At 39.7% G+C, this 18,453-nt stretch overlaps 1 protein-coding gene across 1 annotated transcript in view; it reads right to left on the bottom strand.

Moving 5' to 3' along the window:
* XKR4 (XK related 4) overlaps positions 1 to 18,453 on the bottom strand; it is a 214,205-nt gene that overhangs the window by 72,221 nt on the left and 123,531 nt on the right. The window contains exon 2 of the mRNA XM_042869786.1: positions 5,409 to 5,608. Coding sequence (XP_042725720.1) covers positions 5,409 to 5,608 — 200 coding nt within the window. The remainder of the gene's footprint in view (positions 1 to 5,408; positions 5,609 to 18,453) is intronic.

Below are 18,453 nucleotides of genomic sequence, written 5' to 3'. Positions count from 1 at the left end.
AGATAGGGAGTCTTTCTAAAATCAAGTGGCATAATGGGGAAACCCAAGGAAATAAAAGGAAAAGGCCCAAGGATGTTTGCCATTCTGAGGGAGAGATTCCAAAATGAAGTGACATGGGAAGGGACTGACTCACACAACACCGCATAACCTCTATGAGCTGAATGGCACATTTCTGCCCCTGGGAGTCCAACTGCATCCTGCTGCGACCCAATCAAGCAAACAATGGAGAAAAGTGCCTGAGTGGGGTCCACCAGCGTGCAGCCATGAGAATGCCAGTGATATGCTCACACAACCTGTGTGAGGTGCCAGGCAGGAGTTTCCATCATTAAAGTGAAGATTTATAATTGCGGCCTGCAGGCAGGCTGGCCTAAAGTGGTGGTGGAATAACTCCCTAAGCCAGTTTGCCAATCCAGTTCTGTCAATTTTTCTGTCAACCCATGGACCTGTCAAGCCAGTACAGCAATGTAGCTGTGTGTGGTTGTGTGTGGTCATTATGATGGATGTCCAGAGATCCAAACAAAGAAAAACGTGATGGCCTTCAGACTGATCTCACTCTGTAGACAGTCTGTGGCAGTTTACTGCGGAAGAGCATGAAGATACTGGTTATTTATTAAGCGGCTTGAAAGGTAGGGGCATTTTAAAGGGAATTATGCATAGTCTAATGAATTTATTGGGTAGTTCTATAATTCAAAAACTTTCAACTTTGGTATTCTAGCTGTCTGTGACTAGAAAAAATCAAAGGTCCACTGAAGGACCTGGGTGCCCAGCCCTGGGAACAGAACTGAAAACATGGAGCAAAGGACCCAAGTCTACATGGAATCTCAGGTGATCAGCGTAGGCTTGCAGTGAGATTGTTTAGATCGTCCTGATCTCTGGCATATTAGTGTTAGACTATATCTAGTAAATGAGCTATCTCATTTGCAAGCAACTTTAGACACTTCTGTCCACATATACTTATGCAAATGGATATAGGATGAGCATCAGTTGTTTCTGTGAACTTTCTGCCACTGCCCCCCACACACGCAGAGCTGCCTCATTCTTCACCAAGAATAAGGCTGGTGCAGCTACTGACTCCCACCATGAATCTTCTTAGATTACTTTTCTACAGAATAATTAAGACAGAGAGGGAGAGAAAAAAAAAGTTTGGAGGTGCTGCCGGCTCAGCAGAGAAACTGCTGTGGGAGTGCTGTGCACAGAGCACATGAAGGAAAAGGTAGGGGAACAGACTCCCACAAGGAAAAGACTGAGAAATTACTTATTTTGTAGGCACTTCTTCTAGACAGTAGATATTCAAATGCAAAGGACCAGAGTGGAAAAGATCGAGGCAATAGGTAAAATGAAGGAGAGGAGATTAGCAGAGTTCCAGCATTATAATTAAATTATTTTCCTTGAAAAATTAGTGCTAAGAAATCATCTGTTTTCTACATAATGCATTTTACTCCTTCCTCTGTGGGACAGATCTGATTGCAGGCAGAATAACACGGACCATTTCCTCTAATTTTGAAAGTTTTAAGAAAATCTTACAGTATCAGATTTGAAATAATAAGTGTGAGAACTTGATACCATTTTATCAATACTCAGATTTCTCTGGATACCAATGCAAAAGAGAGAAGCCATTCCTTCATGACTGTTTACAGCATCCGGTCTAAGCAATACATTGCTGCAGCAGTCATGATACAGCGATACACAAGTTGTTTTTTTTTTTATTCATGCTTAGTGTGTCCATGCAAGCGCACCTCATGATCCTCTGGGCTTTTGAAATGGCCCTCACTGCAGTGTATGAAAAACTGAAGAGGAAGGATTTCACATGCATTACCCAGTGTTCTTGATCTCCACAAAATCAAGGGCCACTAAGATGATGAGAGGACTGGAGCACCTCTCCTATGAGGAAAGGTTTAGGGAACTGGGCTTTTTTAGCGTGAAGAAGAGAAAGCTTTGTGGAGACCTCACTGTGGCCTTCCAGTACTTGAAGGGAGCATATGAGCAGGAAGGTGAATGACTGTTTACATGGATCAATAGTGACAGGACAAGGGGGAATGGTTTTAAACTAAGACAGGGGAGATATAGGTTAGATATTAGGAGGAAGTTTTTTTTTTTACACAGAGGGTGGTGATGCACTGGAACAGGCTGCCCAAGGAGGTTGTGGATGCCCCAGCCCTGGAGGCATTCAAGGCCAGGCTGGATGTGGCTCTGGGCAGCCTGATCTGGTGGTTGGTGAGCCTGCACACAGCAGGGGGGTTGAAACTAGATGATCGTTGTGGTCCTTTTCAACCCAGGCCATTCTGTGATCCTATGACTTAACGCACATATCTGTATGTATTTTTATCTTGATTAGCAGGGGTTAATAACTGACAGAATCAGTCAAACACACCTATTGAACACTCTTAACACAAGAGGGAAATCTACAGCCATCCTGTATTGTCCTTCTGAAAATTATGCTATTTTTGTGCATTCTGAAGGGAATAAATGCAATTTCATAAATGAAATATTTAACAGTTTCTCTTGCGGTCATTAATGGCTCGATATTAAAAAAAAAACCCTGCTTAGACACCAAGGTATTTCCAGTATCATTCACTCCCTGTGCCAAATTTATGGTTTGTGATGGAAGCATACTTTCAAGAAGGTGAACCAGTGATCTTGGCACTTAACAATTATCATCATAATTCATTTTTGTGAGTGAGAAGGCTATAGGATCAAAATAACAAAAAGCAAACACCATTCCCTAAACAAAGAAAACCGATCCAAACCTCTCTTTGTTGATCCATTTTAGGAATCTCTGTATCAGGCTCAGTGAGTGGACAAGGACCTGAAGTGTGTATGGTGTAGCTAGGCCTTTTTAAACACATAGCTGAAACAAGAGAGAATTTATCCTCTCCTTATGCAACCTCACAGCAAATCTGCCATCCTATCATTCAGTGCATTATCTTCAACATTTCTTCAAAAGAAGCACAGAAAATAAAGGATTTTCACAGCTGGCAATGTACTAAAATATAATAACTTTCACCAGGAGAATATAATGGAACTGCTGTTTAAGAAAATGCTACAAACTCGTTTAATTTTCTTAGTTTTTTAAAGTGGAAACTTTTCTCCTTCGATGATGGAAGAGAATGGGGAAAAGAGAATCAGTAAATATTTTCACCCTTCACAGCTGAAATAAATATTATAGTTTTATCTGTTTCAGGTTTCCGATAGAGATTTCAGAGTTGATTAGAGCTTTCAGGAACAATCTAGGCCTTCTAAATTGAAGTATTCCAGGTTTTCTTTAATTGACAACCGCTTACATAGTACATCACAGGCTTAGTGCCTACTCACCAGCCACATTTCTCATAGATCTGTTATTGCACAAAAATGAGTGTGAGAGGCCTTCTGTATTAATAGTTTATGAAGATACTTCAATTACAGCTGACCATAGAGTATTCTCGCTATATTCTTCTCCTAAGCCTCTCTCTGGAGTCTCTTTTTCTGGAGGGCCAAAGCTTCCTGAAGTGATAATACAATCTCCTGAAAAATAATGATTTGGACTTGGTGTGGGGCAGCACCATTTTGAGAAATAGCTGTAAGAAGTGCTTAGGCAACCCAGTTTGTACAGAGCACCAACTAATTAAAGTCGAAACTCTGGCTTTCTATTCCCTTAAGGTGACAGAGTTTTAGATCTAAAGAAACAAAACAAACAAACAAAAAAAAACCAACAAAAACACACACAGGAAGAAGGATAGCCTGTATTAGACATCAGTTCAAAGAGGAATAAATGAAAAAAAGTCTGATTTATCCACAGGAAACTGCCCAGGATCAAGGTTTTCAGTCACCTACTTTATTCCCAGTTCCTTTTCTTGTAATCAGTCTCACTGCACGTTACTCGCAATGAACTAACAAGATGAAGAACTTCCTGGAGCAAGGTGCGGCAACAGTTCAGTTCAGTACAGAGGCACTTTACTTCCTCTGTCCTTCCTGCTTTCTGCTCTTCAGTCTTTCATGATATTTGTGTTACCTTCTGGATCCCGAGTTCTTACTCACTTGCCAATAATTTCTGCCCACATGCAGCCATAACACAAAACATTAGTGCAATATGAAAGACAAGCTGTCAGATACCCCAAGGTAGAATCAAAAAAGAAGCAGAGAAGGAGTTATTTCTATATCTGTATCGCTGATTGACAAGCCCTGTAGAAGGACATGTACATGCATTTACCATTTTAAAGAAGTAATCATGCTTGCTGAAAGCATCAGCCTTAGGAAGAATCATAGAATCACAGAATCACGAGGTTGGAAATGACCTGCAAGATCATGTAGTCCAACTGTCCATTGCTGCCACAAGTCTCTAAACCATCTCTCATAGCTCCTCATCCAGACACCTCTTGAACACTGCCAGGGATGGTGACTCCACCACCTCCCTGGGCAGCCATTCCAGTGCCTGACCACTCTCTGACAGAAAAAGTTCTTCCTTATGTCTAACTCAAACCTCCTCTGGTACAACTTGCGGCCATTTCCTTGGGTCTTGTTTGTTGCCTGGGAGAAGAGGCCAAACTCCTCATCACAACCTCCCTTCAGGAAGTTGTAGAGTGCAATGAAGTCTCCCCTGAGCCTCCTCTTCTAAACAATCCCAGCTCCCTTAGCCGCTCCTCATAAGACTTGTGCTCCAGACCCCTTGCCAGTTTTGTTGCCCTTCTCTGGACACTTTTGAAGGCCTCAATGTCTTTCTTATAGTGAGGGACCCAAAATGAACACCGTACTCAAGGTGCTGGCCTCACCAGTGTTGAGTACGGGGGGTGATTACCTCCCTGCTCCTGATGGCCACACTATTTCCCACGTAGAAACCCATATGAAGGAATTAGTGCTCTTGTAATGCTCAGCAGCTGACTTGTATTATTTCAGATAAACATGGCTGAGAACTGATGGATACTTATTCCACAGACACCAGCATTTTTTTCTCAGAATATCTGCTTTCTTCTGTACTATCTTCTGTTTTGCATAATGCCATATGAAAGTCATTTCTAGAGTTTGGAGCTTTTTGAAGGTTCACAAGAAAAAGCAGATGGAGAAGAGCACTGCCCTGAGCAATGCAGTCTTAACATTATCTTAGTGGATAATCAGAAGAGCTCTTCTATTACAAGACTGCATAGAAAGAAAGCACTGTAAATCCTACCCACTACCCAGGGCAATAAGAAATGTTAAAAAAAAAACAAAACAAAACAACAACAAACAAGCAACAAAACAACACCAACAGTACAGGCTTTCTTGACAAAATCATAGTTAACAGCTTAATGGAAGCTAGTAGACAAGATTTGCACTTCATGAAAGGAGTATGAGGCACACAGCAGTTTGAAATGTGCATAAATTACCTCCTCCTATCTTGCAGGAAGAATTGCATCTTCCTCAAATGCTAAAAGCAAGTAGATTAAATGAACTCCTACCTTGGAGAGCCTGGAGTGTACGAGTCTGTACAACAATACAGAGCTGCAGGACCAGCTGTGGTGCACTTTCCAGAAACGTGGCTAGCAAATGCAGCATACTCACATCTGCATACTCATACACCATTTTCCAATAAAACCGCCATCTGTCATTCTCTCCACTCTGTCGACTCCGGATACCCAAGTATATAGTGTGGAAATACCTGGAAATAAAAGAGAGAAATTATAGAAACGCAGAATGATATTTTACAGGTAACAGTTTTGCTCAAAAATAATTTATATTTAGTTATTTTGCTCAAAAATAACCTATATTTTCCCAATGCACTTCAATGTTCTGAATATTTATTTAAAAGGAATATCATACTGTAATTTGTAATAGTTGATGTGATAATAGTAAACTGAACTGAGGACAAGATTTGCCTTTATAAAACTGTTTACAAAGCTTAGCATTATATACATGCATTTGTTAAATAGTACCCCTTTCACAGACCCAATTTTCTGAACAGAAATGTAGGGGAGATAAACTGATTATGTGGTCTCCCTTGGAGCTTTTTCAAATAACAGTGGGAAAAAAACCTGATTCTGTGATGGCCTCTACTCTACAGTCTCACTCTACAGTGAGTTGTGAGGACTATATGTATCAGCTGTGTGTAACCTTTTGTTCTAATCAATCCTAACTCCAGAAGTACCTGGGTACTCTGACTGACAGAAGAGCCCAGGGTTCAGCTCTCCCAGCAGAGAATAAGCGCCCAACAGACCCTCGTACCCAATGTACACATCGGAGCAACAGCTTCACTCAGGAACATACATCAAACAAAACCAGGGAGCACCACAGAGCTCATATCTGAGCCAGCAACACTTCTACTGACAACACACATCACAGCAATAGAAAAGCAAAAAACATTAAAAATCAAATTTAAATTAAAACTGCATCAGGTGGCTCTGAATTATAGGAGTTTCTTTGTTGTTGTTGTTTCTTTGTTTTTACAGTTTTGCTAGCAGAGTCCTTTCAACACCTAAGTTTTTGGTTGCAACTGATTTAGTTATTCCTAGGTCTTTAGAGTCCTGCATCACAACAGGGACAGGCAAGATTTGCATGCTGTTCTGCAGTTTGTGTTTTGTGGGTTGTTTGTTTTGTTTTGGCCTGATTCATATGTCCTTCCAAGGGGCACACCTGGGAAGAGTGCACTTAGTGGGGCGGACAGCCTCTTCAGTATCCTTCTTTTGAGATATCCCTGACCCTTGCTATAAATATATAAAGTAGCTTTGTCTGCTGAAGGTTGTGCCAAGAAGCTCTAACCCTGCCAACGGAGCCATCTGCAACTTCAGTTTTACAGCATTTGTGCAAAAAATACTTTTCCTATTAGGAAAATGACATGCTGTGCCAGGCAACATCCCTTAGGGTTCTTCACCTGCTCTGCAGAGTGGTTGTGCATGGCAAATACGTTGTGATTAATGAACCCTTATGGAAATATTTCCTCTCCCATTGCACTTTATTGTGAAACATTGGCAGTGAGTTATTGGGGACTGGGGAGTCATTGCTCTTTGTCTACTTTACTCTCTGCAATTTAGACAAGAGGCAGGGGAAGAAGATACTTTCTCTTTTTACACACTAGAGACCAAATTTCAGCTCAGGGTGTTTATTTCTGTCCCATCAATTTTGGCCAAATTGCTGGCTAAAATGAGCATTTACACACATAATTACTGTCACTGATTTATAGGCATAATCAGGTGATTAGACAGCTAAACATCCTCATTTGCATCCACAATTAATTGCACCAGCAATTGATGTTATGTGCGCAAATTAGCAGTTATTAAAATAAAAAGATTGTTTCATAAAATGCTTCATATATCAAAGACACTTTATACCCACAGTTAAATTTAAAAAAAAGAAGAGAAAGTTCTTTTCTTGTTGGGGTTTCCAAATATAGTTTAGAATGTGTCATTATTGCAGTGCTATTATATATATATGCATTATGTAATTGCATTTTAGACACTGTTACTGATGTCCTATTGTCAGGATATGCTATAAATGCTATGCAGACACACTCAAAGGCAGTTCCTGCCCTGAAGAGTTGTTCTCATTCTGGTCGTCTGGTATCATTCTAGTGGAGCTCAAATTTCTCCTGAGTTCAAGCTGTGGCCAGTACACTCACATTCAAGCAACATATAAGAAGGACTCATGACTTTGAAACTATCTTAGGTTCGTTGTGGAGCACACTGCTTGAACATGAGGCTTCAGACGCGTTATTATTTAGTGGTGATTATATCTTAAGACCTAAACTTCGGACATATGCAGTTCCCTACAAATAGACAAAAACTGCCTACGCATTTCCCCAAAAATCATTGAATTGTCACGAAAATAAATGACAAGAAATGATTAAGTGAGAGCACTAGAGTGAGAAAGGAAGAATGGGAACTACGGCAACAATACTGCTATCTAGGAAAGCAACTACTTCATCTAGTAAGTCAAGATTGTTATGTTTGCAGAGAAAATCTTAAGTAATAGAGTTTCCTAAAGCTAGAGAAAGTTAGAAGACTAAAAAATTGCTACCAGAAAGTTATATCAGATATATTAAGTGTTTTTCCTTCCTCTGAAGCCAGAGCACTGCTTAGCTTGTCAACCATATAGGCAAGCTTACTACTCAGCATGAAGAGAAGGGAGTAGGAAGTAATACTATATTCCTAATAATCAGATGGCAACATATATATTGCTCTTTGAGAATTGGTGCCTTTGTTACTCTCAGGAGGAAACAGAGAATGCTTCAGCATGAATTGCTTTAATTTATTTCAGTATATCATAAGACATGGTATATATTCCATTGATTTCAGGGTTATGATTTATATCTGGGACAAGATCTTGAATGACATTCTTTTTCCGTTATATTAATGAAGGAATGCAGTAAAGTCAAAAGCAAACAAAAAAGCAGGTTAATCCCTGTTCTGCCTACAAAAAGTGTTCATGATGTAAGCCAAACAGAAAGAAAAAGTCACCTATATTTGTAGCTGTGGAAAAAATTCTGTACTATGGGTAGATCAATTCATTCTCATGAAAAGGTGGCTCTCCAGAGTTTCAAAAATCAAGAATTCTTATTTTGCTCCAGGTTTCCATCCTAAACTTGATGAGAGGTCCGCTTTGAGTGAGATATCTACATTTAAAATACATCTAGTGACATTTTAATTGCATAATTAAAGCATGCCCAATTGTGCATTTAATTGAGATGTGGTAATGTAATTATATGATAATACTAAATATTTATAGGAGTGCTTTCCAAGTTTAAAGGGCTTTACAAACAGTAGTTGATTAACTAGGATACGTGTAAATAGTCTGACAGGATTCACAGCCCAGGAATTGGCAGCTAACCAATCTAAAACCTTCCTGGGAGAGCAAGGTATAGCATTCACACAAACTCAAAACCAGGTGTGGTTCTCTAAGCCAATAATGGGAATGAATTGTCCCTATCTGGTTTGCAAAAAAAATTTTTCCTTAAAACAAGGGAGAAAGAAGGGATGTGTTTGTCTTGAATACTCCCATCCAGATAATACTCCCTCAGCTCTTGCTCCAGTACAAGGCAGACAAAGAAACCTCCCAAATACCTTGCAAACAGGAGGCAATTCCTCAGATCTCAGTTATTCTAGAAGAGAGAACTGAGTAGGACATGAAAACCAAATCCTGATTGCTTGTGGCCCTGTTCCCTTGAGTGCAGAACTGATCTCACTGCCCATAGTTTGGCTTCATCAAAGTCTTTCAGTCTGCTGAGCTACTCTGGGATTCGATCCCAAATGTTGCCATTTGTCCTCACCTCCTTTCTTCCAGCTGCACATTTTATTGTACATCTATAGCTAGAAATTGAGATTAAGAACAGTTATATTCAGTAGCTCTTTGTTTAGACAGCGTGGGCAAGCATGGGCATGCACAAGCATACAGCCATATGCAAGCCCAGTCGGGTTATGGCTCTGAGCAATTCTTGCTACAGATTTTCATGTTAATGAAACCATCCATCTGATGGTAATACACGCAGCTCTGGAAAAAAGCCTTCAGTTTAGAAGTGTCAAAGATTATACTGCTACCATGTGCTTCATCTAAAAAGTCCTTAGGATGATACACATGAATGAGAAGCCATTTGCATTCTTTGGAAAAAATGGAAATGTTCTGATTTCATGCCTCATGTAGTCCATATTTATTACAATTGCCTAAATCAGTAGAGGACATTTGCTTATGTTACATAATCTACTGAAACATTTGTGAGAAGATCAAAAACCATTAATGGCTAGCTGCAGCAATCCAAGATGCTTATTCTGATGTCTGATTCACCCTGGTATCAAACAGGTCATTAAACAATTTAGCCATACCATGAACAATTGCTCCTTTTGTGTTTGAGGTGAGGAGAATAAAAATCACAATTGAAGAGCTTAAAAAAAGTAGAATAAACAGCAATTCAGATAAGTGGTATTTTCTTCTGTTGCCTAGTTACCAGAAAAAACTTAACTGTATTTGTATCTCAACAGTATTTGTTGTGTTAAATAACAACAGATTGTTCTGTTTAGCTTCTTATTAGGTAAGCATGGGTTTGCTTTCTTATTAGGTAAGCATGAATACATAAAAAAAGTTTATTTAGCAGCAATGCTTACTTTCTTATCAGAACATTCTAATGCTTATTCTTTTTGCTCTGAAGAAAGGGATAAATCAGTTCAGTTTTAATTCCCTTTTCCAGGAAGGTACAAGCCGTAACAGCCAATTCTTAATTTTCCAATCAAATTATTTTTTGATGGCAGCATTAAGGTTTAATGTGCAAAGGGAAACCACAATACATCCTGTAGCACAGCAGTGACCAAAGCTTGTCCAACCAAGCATGGATCTGGCAATTTACCAGCAGCCAAATGTATGGGCTTAATTTAGTTTAAATTATGAGTGCAGCATCTTCACCTGTGTCACTGAGATGAGATCCACATGAGGACAGATCCTAATGGGGAATATTTCATCATAAAAACTGTTAAAAGCCTTATTTCCAGAACATACCTACATTATCAAAAATAAAACCAACCCCCCACTTCTTGTATTTAATTTCCCCTTGAAGCGTTAAGATTTCAGTGAAATATCTCCTTTAATACAAAGCAAAACACTTTATAAGCGTAAACAAAGTGATTACATCTGTCTCATTACAACCACTAAAACGTTCTGCAGCATATTCCATGACTGGGTGATCCTTCCCAAATGGCCATGACCAATAGCAGCATTTAATGGCCATCTGAATTTTCATGGCTAGCTGAATTAATCAAATGTGACCAGTCAACCCAGCACCCCTCCTTATCTGACAAGGCCAAACTGTGGACATGAAGTATGTGAAGTGCTGGTATAGGGAGATGGTAGAAGTGGGTGTGATAAAATGTGAGTTTAATAAGGAACAGACAAGATGACCAAAGGAAACCCAACATTAGTGCATTTTCTTCACTACGTACCATAGGCCAGAATACAAAATGAAAATGACGAAACAAAATGAGAAAAATTTACAGCCTGCTATACATCTTCAGACCAGTTGTTGCTACTGATGCTATGTAACAGCCACTTTTCCTATTTTAATCAGAGACTAGCATTTAGGTATTTAGCACAGCTAACAGCTTCTACTCATGTAGGTGCTCATGTTTCCTGTATTACAGCACACACCTATGTGCTCTTTAACCACAATGTCTGCTTCATCAAAAGCTGATGAAATTGTTATGAGCCCCTGAGGCCTCTTGGTTTCCACTGCTGGGAAATACAGGAGTTTCCTATATTTTACTAAGGCTGCAGCCCTGGAATCAGTTGCCTGTGTGAGAGCAGACCCCTAGGGACAAGAGGCTTCCTAAATGAACACAAAGCAAGACCAGAGAGAGCAGAGATCCATGTTCTGTATTCCCTGAGAAGCCAAAGGCTGTCTCTCTGTGTCAGAAGAGTCCACGCAGGCTTCCTAGATCAGCAACACTTACTCAAATTCATTAGGGAAACATGGCTTTGTCGGTTAATGCAGGGGCACTCTGAATAGCTAAATCCAGTTCCTGACTCCTCTTCAACCTCCCTCTGAATTTCTTTACTTTCTACAGACTGAAGGTCTTTTCAGGCTTCTACATGGAAACCCGTCTCTTGCCTTTACTCTTGTAAAGAAATGGGCATAGCTGGACAGCAGTGCCTCTGACTTCTAAGCACTGGCTAGCAAGTGTATTTTCCAGTCCTCCAAAAAGCAGCTGTGCGGCACCCCAACACCAAATTAGGATGAGTCTGGAATAAGGCAAAGAATTCTTGGTGCCTTTCTTAGCCCTTTAGTAGTTCCCATAGGAGCAAAGTACACAGCAACACACTGCAAATCAAGGTCTCAGGGCTGGAGACATTGCAGCCTGGGGGCAAGCTCACCTCCTGGGTAACAGTGTTTGTTATTCACACTGCACACATAGAGATGCTCAGGCCCCTCTGGGAAGCTGAGTCTCTCCCAGCATCCATCTTTCAAACCATTTCCAGAGGGACATGGGCTATTTATCACTCTGAACCATCCACAGGGGAGGGCTCAACATGGAGATGAAGCTTGGGAGCAGATAGCAGGATAAATACCCTTGAGCATTCCTGCACCAGTTCACGGCCAGCTTTGCTGGGGAACCCTTCAGTGGCAGGCTGGTGAACATCTGGTCAAACCCACCTCCTAAAAGAAGCAACAGCTATGCTCTGTTACTTACAAGAACCCATGTTGTCTGCTACTTCCTCTGGTGTCTTTGATAAATTAAATAGATGAAGCTGCCTGCAGAGCAGGCAGCTTTCCAGTGTCAAATTCCACAGGACAAGAGCTGACAGCTGCAACCTCCTTGGTCCAAAAAAGGAAAAAAAAAAAAGTACGTTTTTAAAGCAGTGGAGATGCCTGAAGTACTTTTTGTGAAAGTCAAAAGAATCAACAGTAGTGCAAATACTACAGAATCAGAATGCATAGGGTACGGGCTACATATTATCCTCAAAGACAAAATAAGCCCATATTTTATCCCCACTGACAAAATATAATTAGTTTCCTTCCATATAAGTATCTGTTTCCAAGACTACTGGTGTGTTCCAGGATAAATCCAGTTGTGACTCTTGGGGTCCAGCACATGAAGCAGGAGAAGCTAGCTGTGTCCATTAACCACTAAAAATTAACTATTGGCAACTTTCCCCTTCCTTCCCCCCAAAAACCTTCCAAAATTCTTCTAAGAATTTTGTTAGAACCTGTCTGCACTTTCTAGCTTAGAGGAAGCTTACAACTGAGAATTCTGTTTGGAAATAACTATGCTGTAAATAACTATTTTTTCAGCCTACTTATACAGGAGTCTGTATTTCAGGTTTTCCTTTTGAAGTACTCAGGAAAAGCTTTCAGTAAGTCCTCTGATACAGAACACCTAATTAGTTGAACACTCTCGTTTGGATGGAACAATCTTAAAGATTCAGGAAGGAATGTGGGATTAATCACTCATTAAGATATGGACAGACAGTACTTTTGTGATTTTTATTGATATTCAAATGACTGTCAGTATTATTTAATAGTTCAAGCTAAATTCCAGTTGGTGCTTAGAAGTGGTTCTGACTAATGGAGAATGCACTTTAATTGTTGCCTGCTTGAAGAACTTTATATAAGATTCAATTCAAAACAAATCTGCCAGCTAATAGTATTAGCAGTGCTGAACAGCATCTCACAAAGTAATGATCTTGAATATTAAGTTGAACACCGCACCATGAACTCTACCCATGTGCTTTGCAAATGCAACATTCAGAACTCTTTGGAATAACATTTTTGGCTTGTGTTTTGCATTGGGGGGAAAGTCTAAGGCAAATGGCAGCATTTTCATTTCAGCCTTTCATCAGTTCCCATTGGCCAAATCCAAAGAGCCTCGGTGAGAAAAAGACCCTTAGGAATCTAATAGGAATTTTACCTTTTTACATGCCCTGGTTTGATCTCTTACCAATATTACAATGTACAGTAGGGCTTTACGAAAAAAGAAGAAGGAACTTAAGAGGTGACATGCTTGCAGTAGCATACAAGCCAAAGGAAAAAATAGCAGGAGCTGGCAAGACAGCAGTCACATTAATACTTGAAAACAAATGCTGGTCATTAAAGAACTACAATTTTTAGTTTAATGGGAATTCTCTTTTTCATTATTAGTTACATCTTAGCATATTGCTCAAAATCCAAAAAGCACTAAGAATAGTAAAATACCTGTAAGAATACACGCCTCAAGGAATAGCTGGTATTGAAGGACATGAATTTATAAGAAATCCTTAAACTGCCTGTGAATTCAGTTTAGCCATTTTGTTTGTAAAGATAATCAGAGAAGAAGGCAGAGAGAACACAGACACACCACGAGAATGAAGAACAATTTTTCCTTTTGTGACAGTAAATCCCTAGACAAACACGACAAAAGAGAGCTGACTACATCAATCTCTGTTATAGCATATTTTGAGAAGGACAACTTAAGGGAAATATAAACACAACGGTCATTGAAAGGGGCACGACATAATAGGCACGGACTTCAGAGCCTCATAAACATCACATGTTTCTATTAGCTCAGAAAGTATTCATTCCTGAGCAGGGAAAGCTCAAATGAAAAGACTATCTAAGAGAAACAAATTGCATCAGAGAAAATATGTATTATCAGTAAGTGTTGGTCTACACAGACTATTACATCCATTTCATTGAAAATATGAATTTTAAATGGTTGATTCAAGCACTTAAACTCCCAACCAGATATTTTCTTTACAAGTGATTTGCTTTGCTGGAAGATTGATTAAGAGTCAGTCTAAGGTAAAGTGAAAGGCTGAATTAAGTCAGTAATGCTGAATTAGTCCCCACCTGAAGGCCTGAAAAAAAATAGCTAAGGTTTGGCATATGAACGTTTTTAATACTATTTTTAGTAGGGGTAAAAAATCTGTAAAGTTCAGCAACACAAACACAATCATTTTCGCATACAGATGCGTATGTATAAATCTGTCATTCCCTTTCAGTACAGGACTTTTTATTCCATTAAAGACAGTTATAACAACCAATAAAGGGCCTGTAAAACTTAGGAGGCTGTATTGTTAAAAGGTAATTAATACACAAATGTGCATTACAAATCTACAGCTGTTATTAAACAGAACAAAAATCTGTGTGCAGATAAGTTTCAAATAGTTACACATCTAAAAACAACACTTTCAGTATCAAGTCTGAATTCATTGGCACAGAAGTTGCACTGAAAATTAGTATGATTAATAGCCTAATGTAGCATTGGAGCACTTTCGAGGGGGTAGAACTGGACAGAGGACTGCCAGGAGCCATTGGACCATCTACTCTTAACTAGAGCAACAGGGAAAACACTGGAGCCAAAAGGCTCAACTGGGATGTTGTGGAGGTGCTGGTCCTAGGAAGCAATGAAATCACTTCTGAAAAATTCTTTGTGATACCAGGCAGAACACCATTAGGGATATCAATAAACATATATAGGAAAAAGTTAACTCACCCAAGTGATGATAGTCTCTATCTACAGAGCACTCCTCAGAAAGTAGCCTTCATCTAAGAGATATTCTCCCTTAGGAGGCTAAACCTTAAATGAGCCTGGGGAGGGGTGGATGCAGGGTCCACCACTTCTGGTCACTGAATTGCTGGCACCTGTGCTTCCTGGACCAGCCATACTCCTTCACCAGGTGCTCAATCATCAGTTCAGACCATGACATAACAGTTTCCTTACAGCAGGGAACATTGATTTCCCAGTTAGCATCAGGCAATGCTAGCCCTTTGCATGTGAGAAGGGAACCGTCCCCAGTGATGGATTCTAAAACACAGTGCAGGTTAGAAATGCTCTGAAGGGTATCTCCAAACCTTGATTTGGCTCAAGTACATCCACTAAGACTGGCAAACTTAGAGTTTACCCTTCCATTACAAACTTAATCACAGCATCACAGTGTGGTTGAGGTTTGAAGGCACCTTTGGGTCCATGTGACCCAGCTTTTGCTCAAGCAGGGACATGCAGAGCAGGATGGCCAGGCCTACATCCAGGTGGCTTTTGAAGATCTCCAAGGAGGAGGCTCTACAGCCCCTGGGCAATCTGTGCCTGTGCTCCATTACCTGCACAACATAGAAGTGCTGCCTGCTGTTCTGAGGGAACCTCCTGTGCTCCAGGTTGTGCCTATTGCCTCTTGTCCTCACACTGAAAGGAGCATGCCTCCATCCTCTTTGCATCCCAACTTCAGATACACATTGATAAGATTGCCCTGAGCCTCTACAGGAAGAAAAGTGCAAGATCTCTCAGTCCTTCCTTACAGGAGAGGTGCTCCAGTCCCTGAAGGAATATCCTGAGACTGGGCCTTTTGTCCTGGAATGTTAATACTGAAACTATGAAGATATTGGTATGGTAGATCTTATGGTCAGTTTTATACACATAGCAGTGGTAAACAAATGAAAGCTTACAAGCAAATTGAATATAAAAAAAATGAAAATCTAACATCTGTAGAGCAAGCAGGCAGTTCTTTAACCACCAGTCCCCGCCACTGAAAATCCCTCAGATGTATACCAGATGCCAGAGTTTGAATTCCTTGTTCAGATTGACACCCCACCTCCAAATTATCTCATATCTCCAAGGCTAATTCTTGGCCTAGATTACAGTTTATGACTTCTTCAAGGCAAATATGATACATGCCTTTGTAGCGAATTAAAAAACTTGTCTGCTTCACAAGTGAAACTGAAGTTCTACATAATGTTAACAATATGGCTGCTAAATAATAAGACTGTTTGCATTATTTGCTTAAATTGAAGGCCACTTATATTAACCCAGGCAGCAAATTGCATGAACTTCCTTTAACCTTTGGTAATCATTATGAAATTCAGTATATTTTGGCTAATTACAGTTGCCATTTATGGGGCCTGTATCCCTTCCATGTTAGCTAGGTAAAATACCAGTGTCCCCATTATAGTTCCCATGAATGACCTAAGAGCAGAACAAGATTTTCCATGCATGCAGCAGCTCAGAATTTAAGTCGTACTAGAGGTGAAGATGGAAAGGCATGTAAATATTCCTGACAAAGAACATAATAAAAGCTATGAACTGCTCTTAGCTTTTGGTGGGTGCAGTGAAGAACTTGCTCTCTCTGCTGGCATAGCTGACACCTGACATTAAAAAGAGCTTGGGGAAGCAGGAAAGCTACTTCCGAAAGTTATTCTTTTCCTATGGAGAATATTACAAAGATAAGGTGTCCTTTTTTAGGTCCACCAGTTTCCTTTCTAACAGCAATTTGTTTGCTTACAACCTGCTCCCAAGTCACAGGTGCCCAGAGTTTCCAGTGGAAATTTAGAAAGGAAAATAACTTGAAAGGCTGCTACAGTGCACAGAAATGTGAACGTATAGGAAAGGCAATGCAAACACACAGGGATAAACTGAGCAGCAATTCTTGCATTTTCCAAAGAAAAAGAGGGACTTGTGATAGGTTTAGAAAGAGGGGGACTACTCAGGCTCCAAAAGTGTACATCCATGGCTGCTCTCCATTTGCCCCTTGCAATACACCAGGCTCTCTGAATTTTCAGCCTTTCATGCTCTGCTGAGAAATAAATTGTTTAGGTCTAGGAGGTCTAAAGCTAGCTCTACTAAAGGCCTATGTATTAGTGTTCAAAGATGCATATCATTTCCTACAGCTAGAGGCAGCCATTTAGATTTGGCAGATGTTATTTTATTTGTTCAGGCTGAAAGGTCACTATAATTCTGCCAGCTTTATTTTTCATATTTAAAATGTCACCCCAAACAGGTAGCTAAGGTAACGCATTTGCTTTCTACATATCTTCTACCATTTTCCATGTCAGAGAAGGTCTTTTATGTTTTAGGAATGCTAATTAAGTTTGAGAACTGGTCTTCGAAAAAAAAAACACTTGAAGGAATTGAAGCACCTTTTTAAGATGATTGTCTCAGTTTTAAGGGTGTTCGAGTCTATTGTTTTTCAGAGGGTCTTGACATGTTTGCTTCTGGCAGCATTTCTTTTCTCTCTCAAAGTGTCTTCATGCAAGAAGAAAACTAGAATGATCTGAAAGGTTTCCTGCTATGTCCTCCATTTCTGTGCTCACCTTTACTTGTCTCTGCAATTTGCACCTACATAGATAGAAGACAATTTTGACCCCTTGAAGGCTCTTTCAAAAAAAAAGCAATCGAAGTCATGACTGTAGGGATGTTGTGTGGTAAAAAAAGGCAATGACAGTGCCTTCTTCTAGGATAGAAGCACTGTGGAGCTACAGAAGATGGCAAAGAAGAAAAATTATCTCACTCCAACAAGACTTCAGCAGTTCTAAGTATGCTGGTTTGCCTTGCCAGATTTCTTCATGGAATACTTTGATTCTTTTTCTAATTAGGACCCTTTTACCCTTTGCTGACATTTGTGATCCAAGTATATATAATGCATTTCAACTGTCATGCTGGTCAAATATGTTTAACTATACCCGTAAGAATTCTGTTTGCTTATTAGCTTACTTATATCAGGCACATAATGGCATAAGGATCTCTATTTACAGTGTTTAGTTCACGCACTGTGCATTCTTTTAAGAGTTAAAGCTCTTGTTTAGTGTTATAAATTACTTGAAAGGAAGAAAAAAACATTCTGGTACTGAGGGATAATTCTGAATGGTTTTCTTAGTACATTCTGTTTTTCCATCTTGTGCTTGTCCAGACAGACATGAAAGCTAAAGGACCAAAAAGAATCTCTACAAGAAAAATGCTTATTTCCCCTGTAAAATACATTAATGATCAACGTTGTCTCTAAGGACCTCTGGTTCTTTCTTCCTTATTGTTGTGCATCATATTCTACAGCAAACTGCAGACTGGCATGAAATACTTGTGAAGTACCGAAACTCTAGGTCAAGATAAAGACCATCGTTCACTCTTTTAATTTGCTTTGAAAATTAAGTTTGAAAAAGTCCGCAGAAAAATCTGTTCCTGTGCCAAGAGCTTCCTTTTGTAGTGACTATTTAAGTATTTTCACAAATGTGTTTTTATCTGTTCTTCCTTCCTTCCTTCCTTCCTTCCTTCCTTCCTTCCTTCCTTCCTT

The sequence above is a fragment of the Lagopus leucura genome, unplaced genomic scaffold (assembly GCF_019238085.1).
Source record: "Lagopus leucura isolate 7727_CA_CO unplaced genomic scaffold, USGS_WTPT01 Super-Scaffold_100002, whole genome shotgun sequence".
In the NCBI taxonomy this organism is placed as follows: domain Eukaryota; kingdom Metazoa; phylum Chordata; class Aves; order Galliformes; family Phasianidae; genus Lagopus; species Lagopus leucura.
Note: the sequence above shows the minus strand (reverse complement) of the source record. Positions and strands in the feature narration are given on the sequence as shown.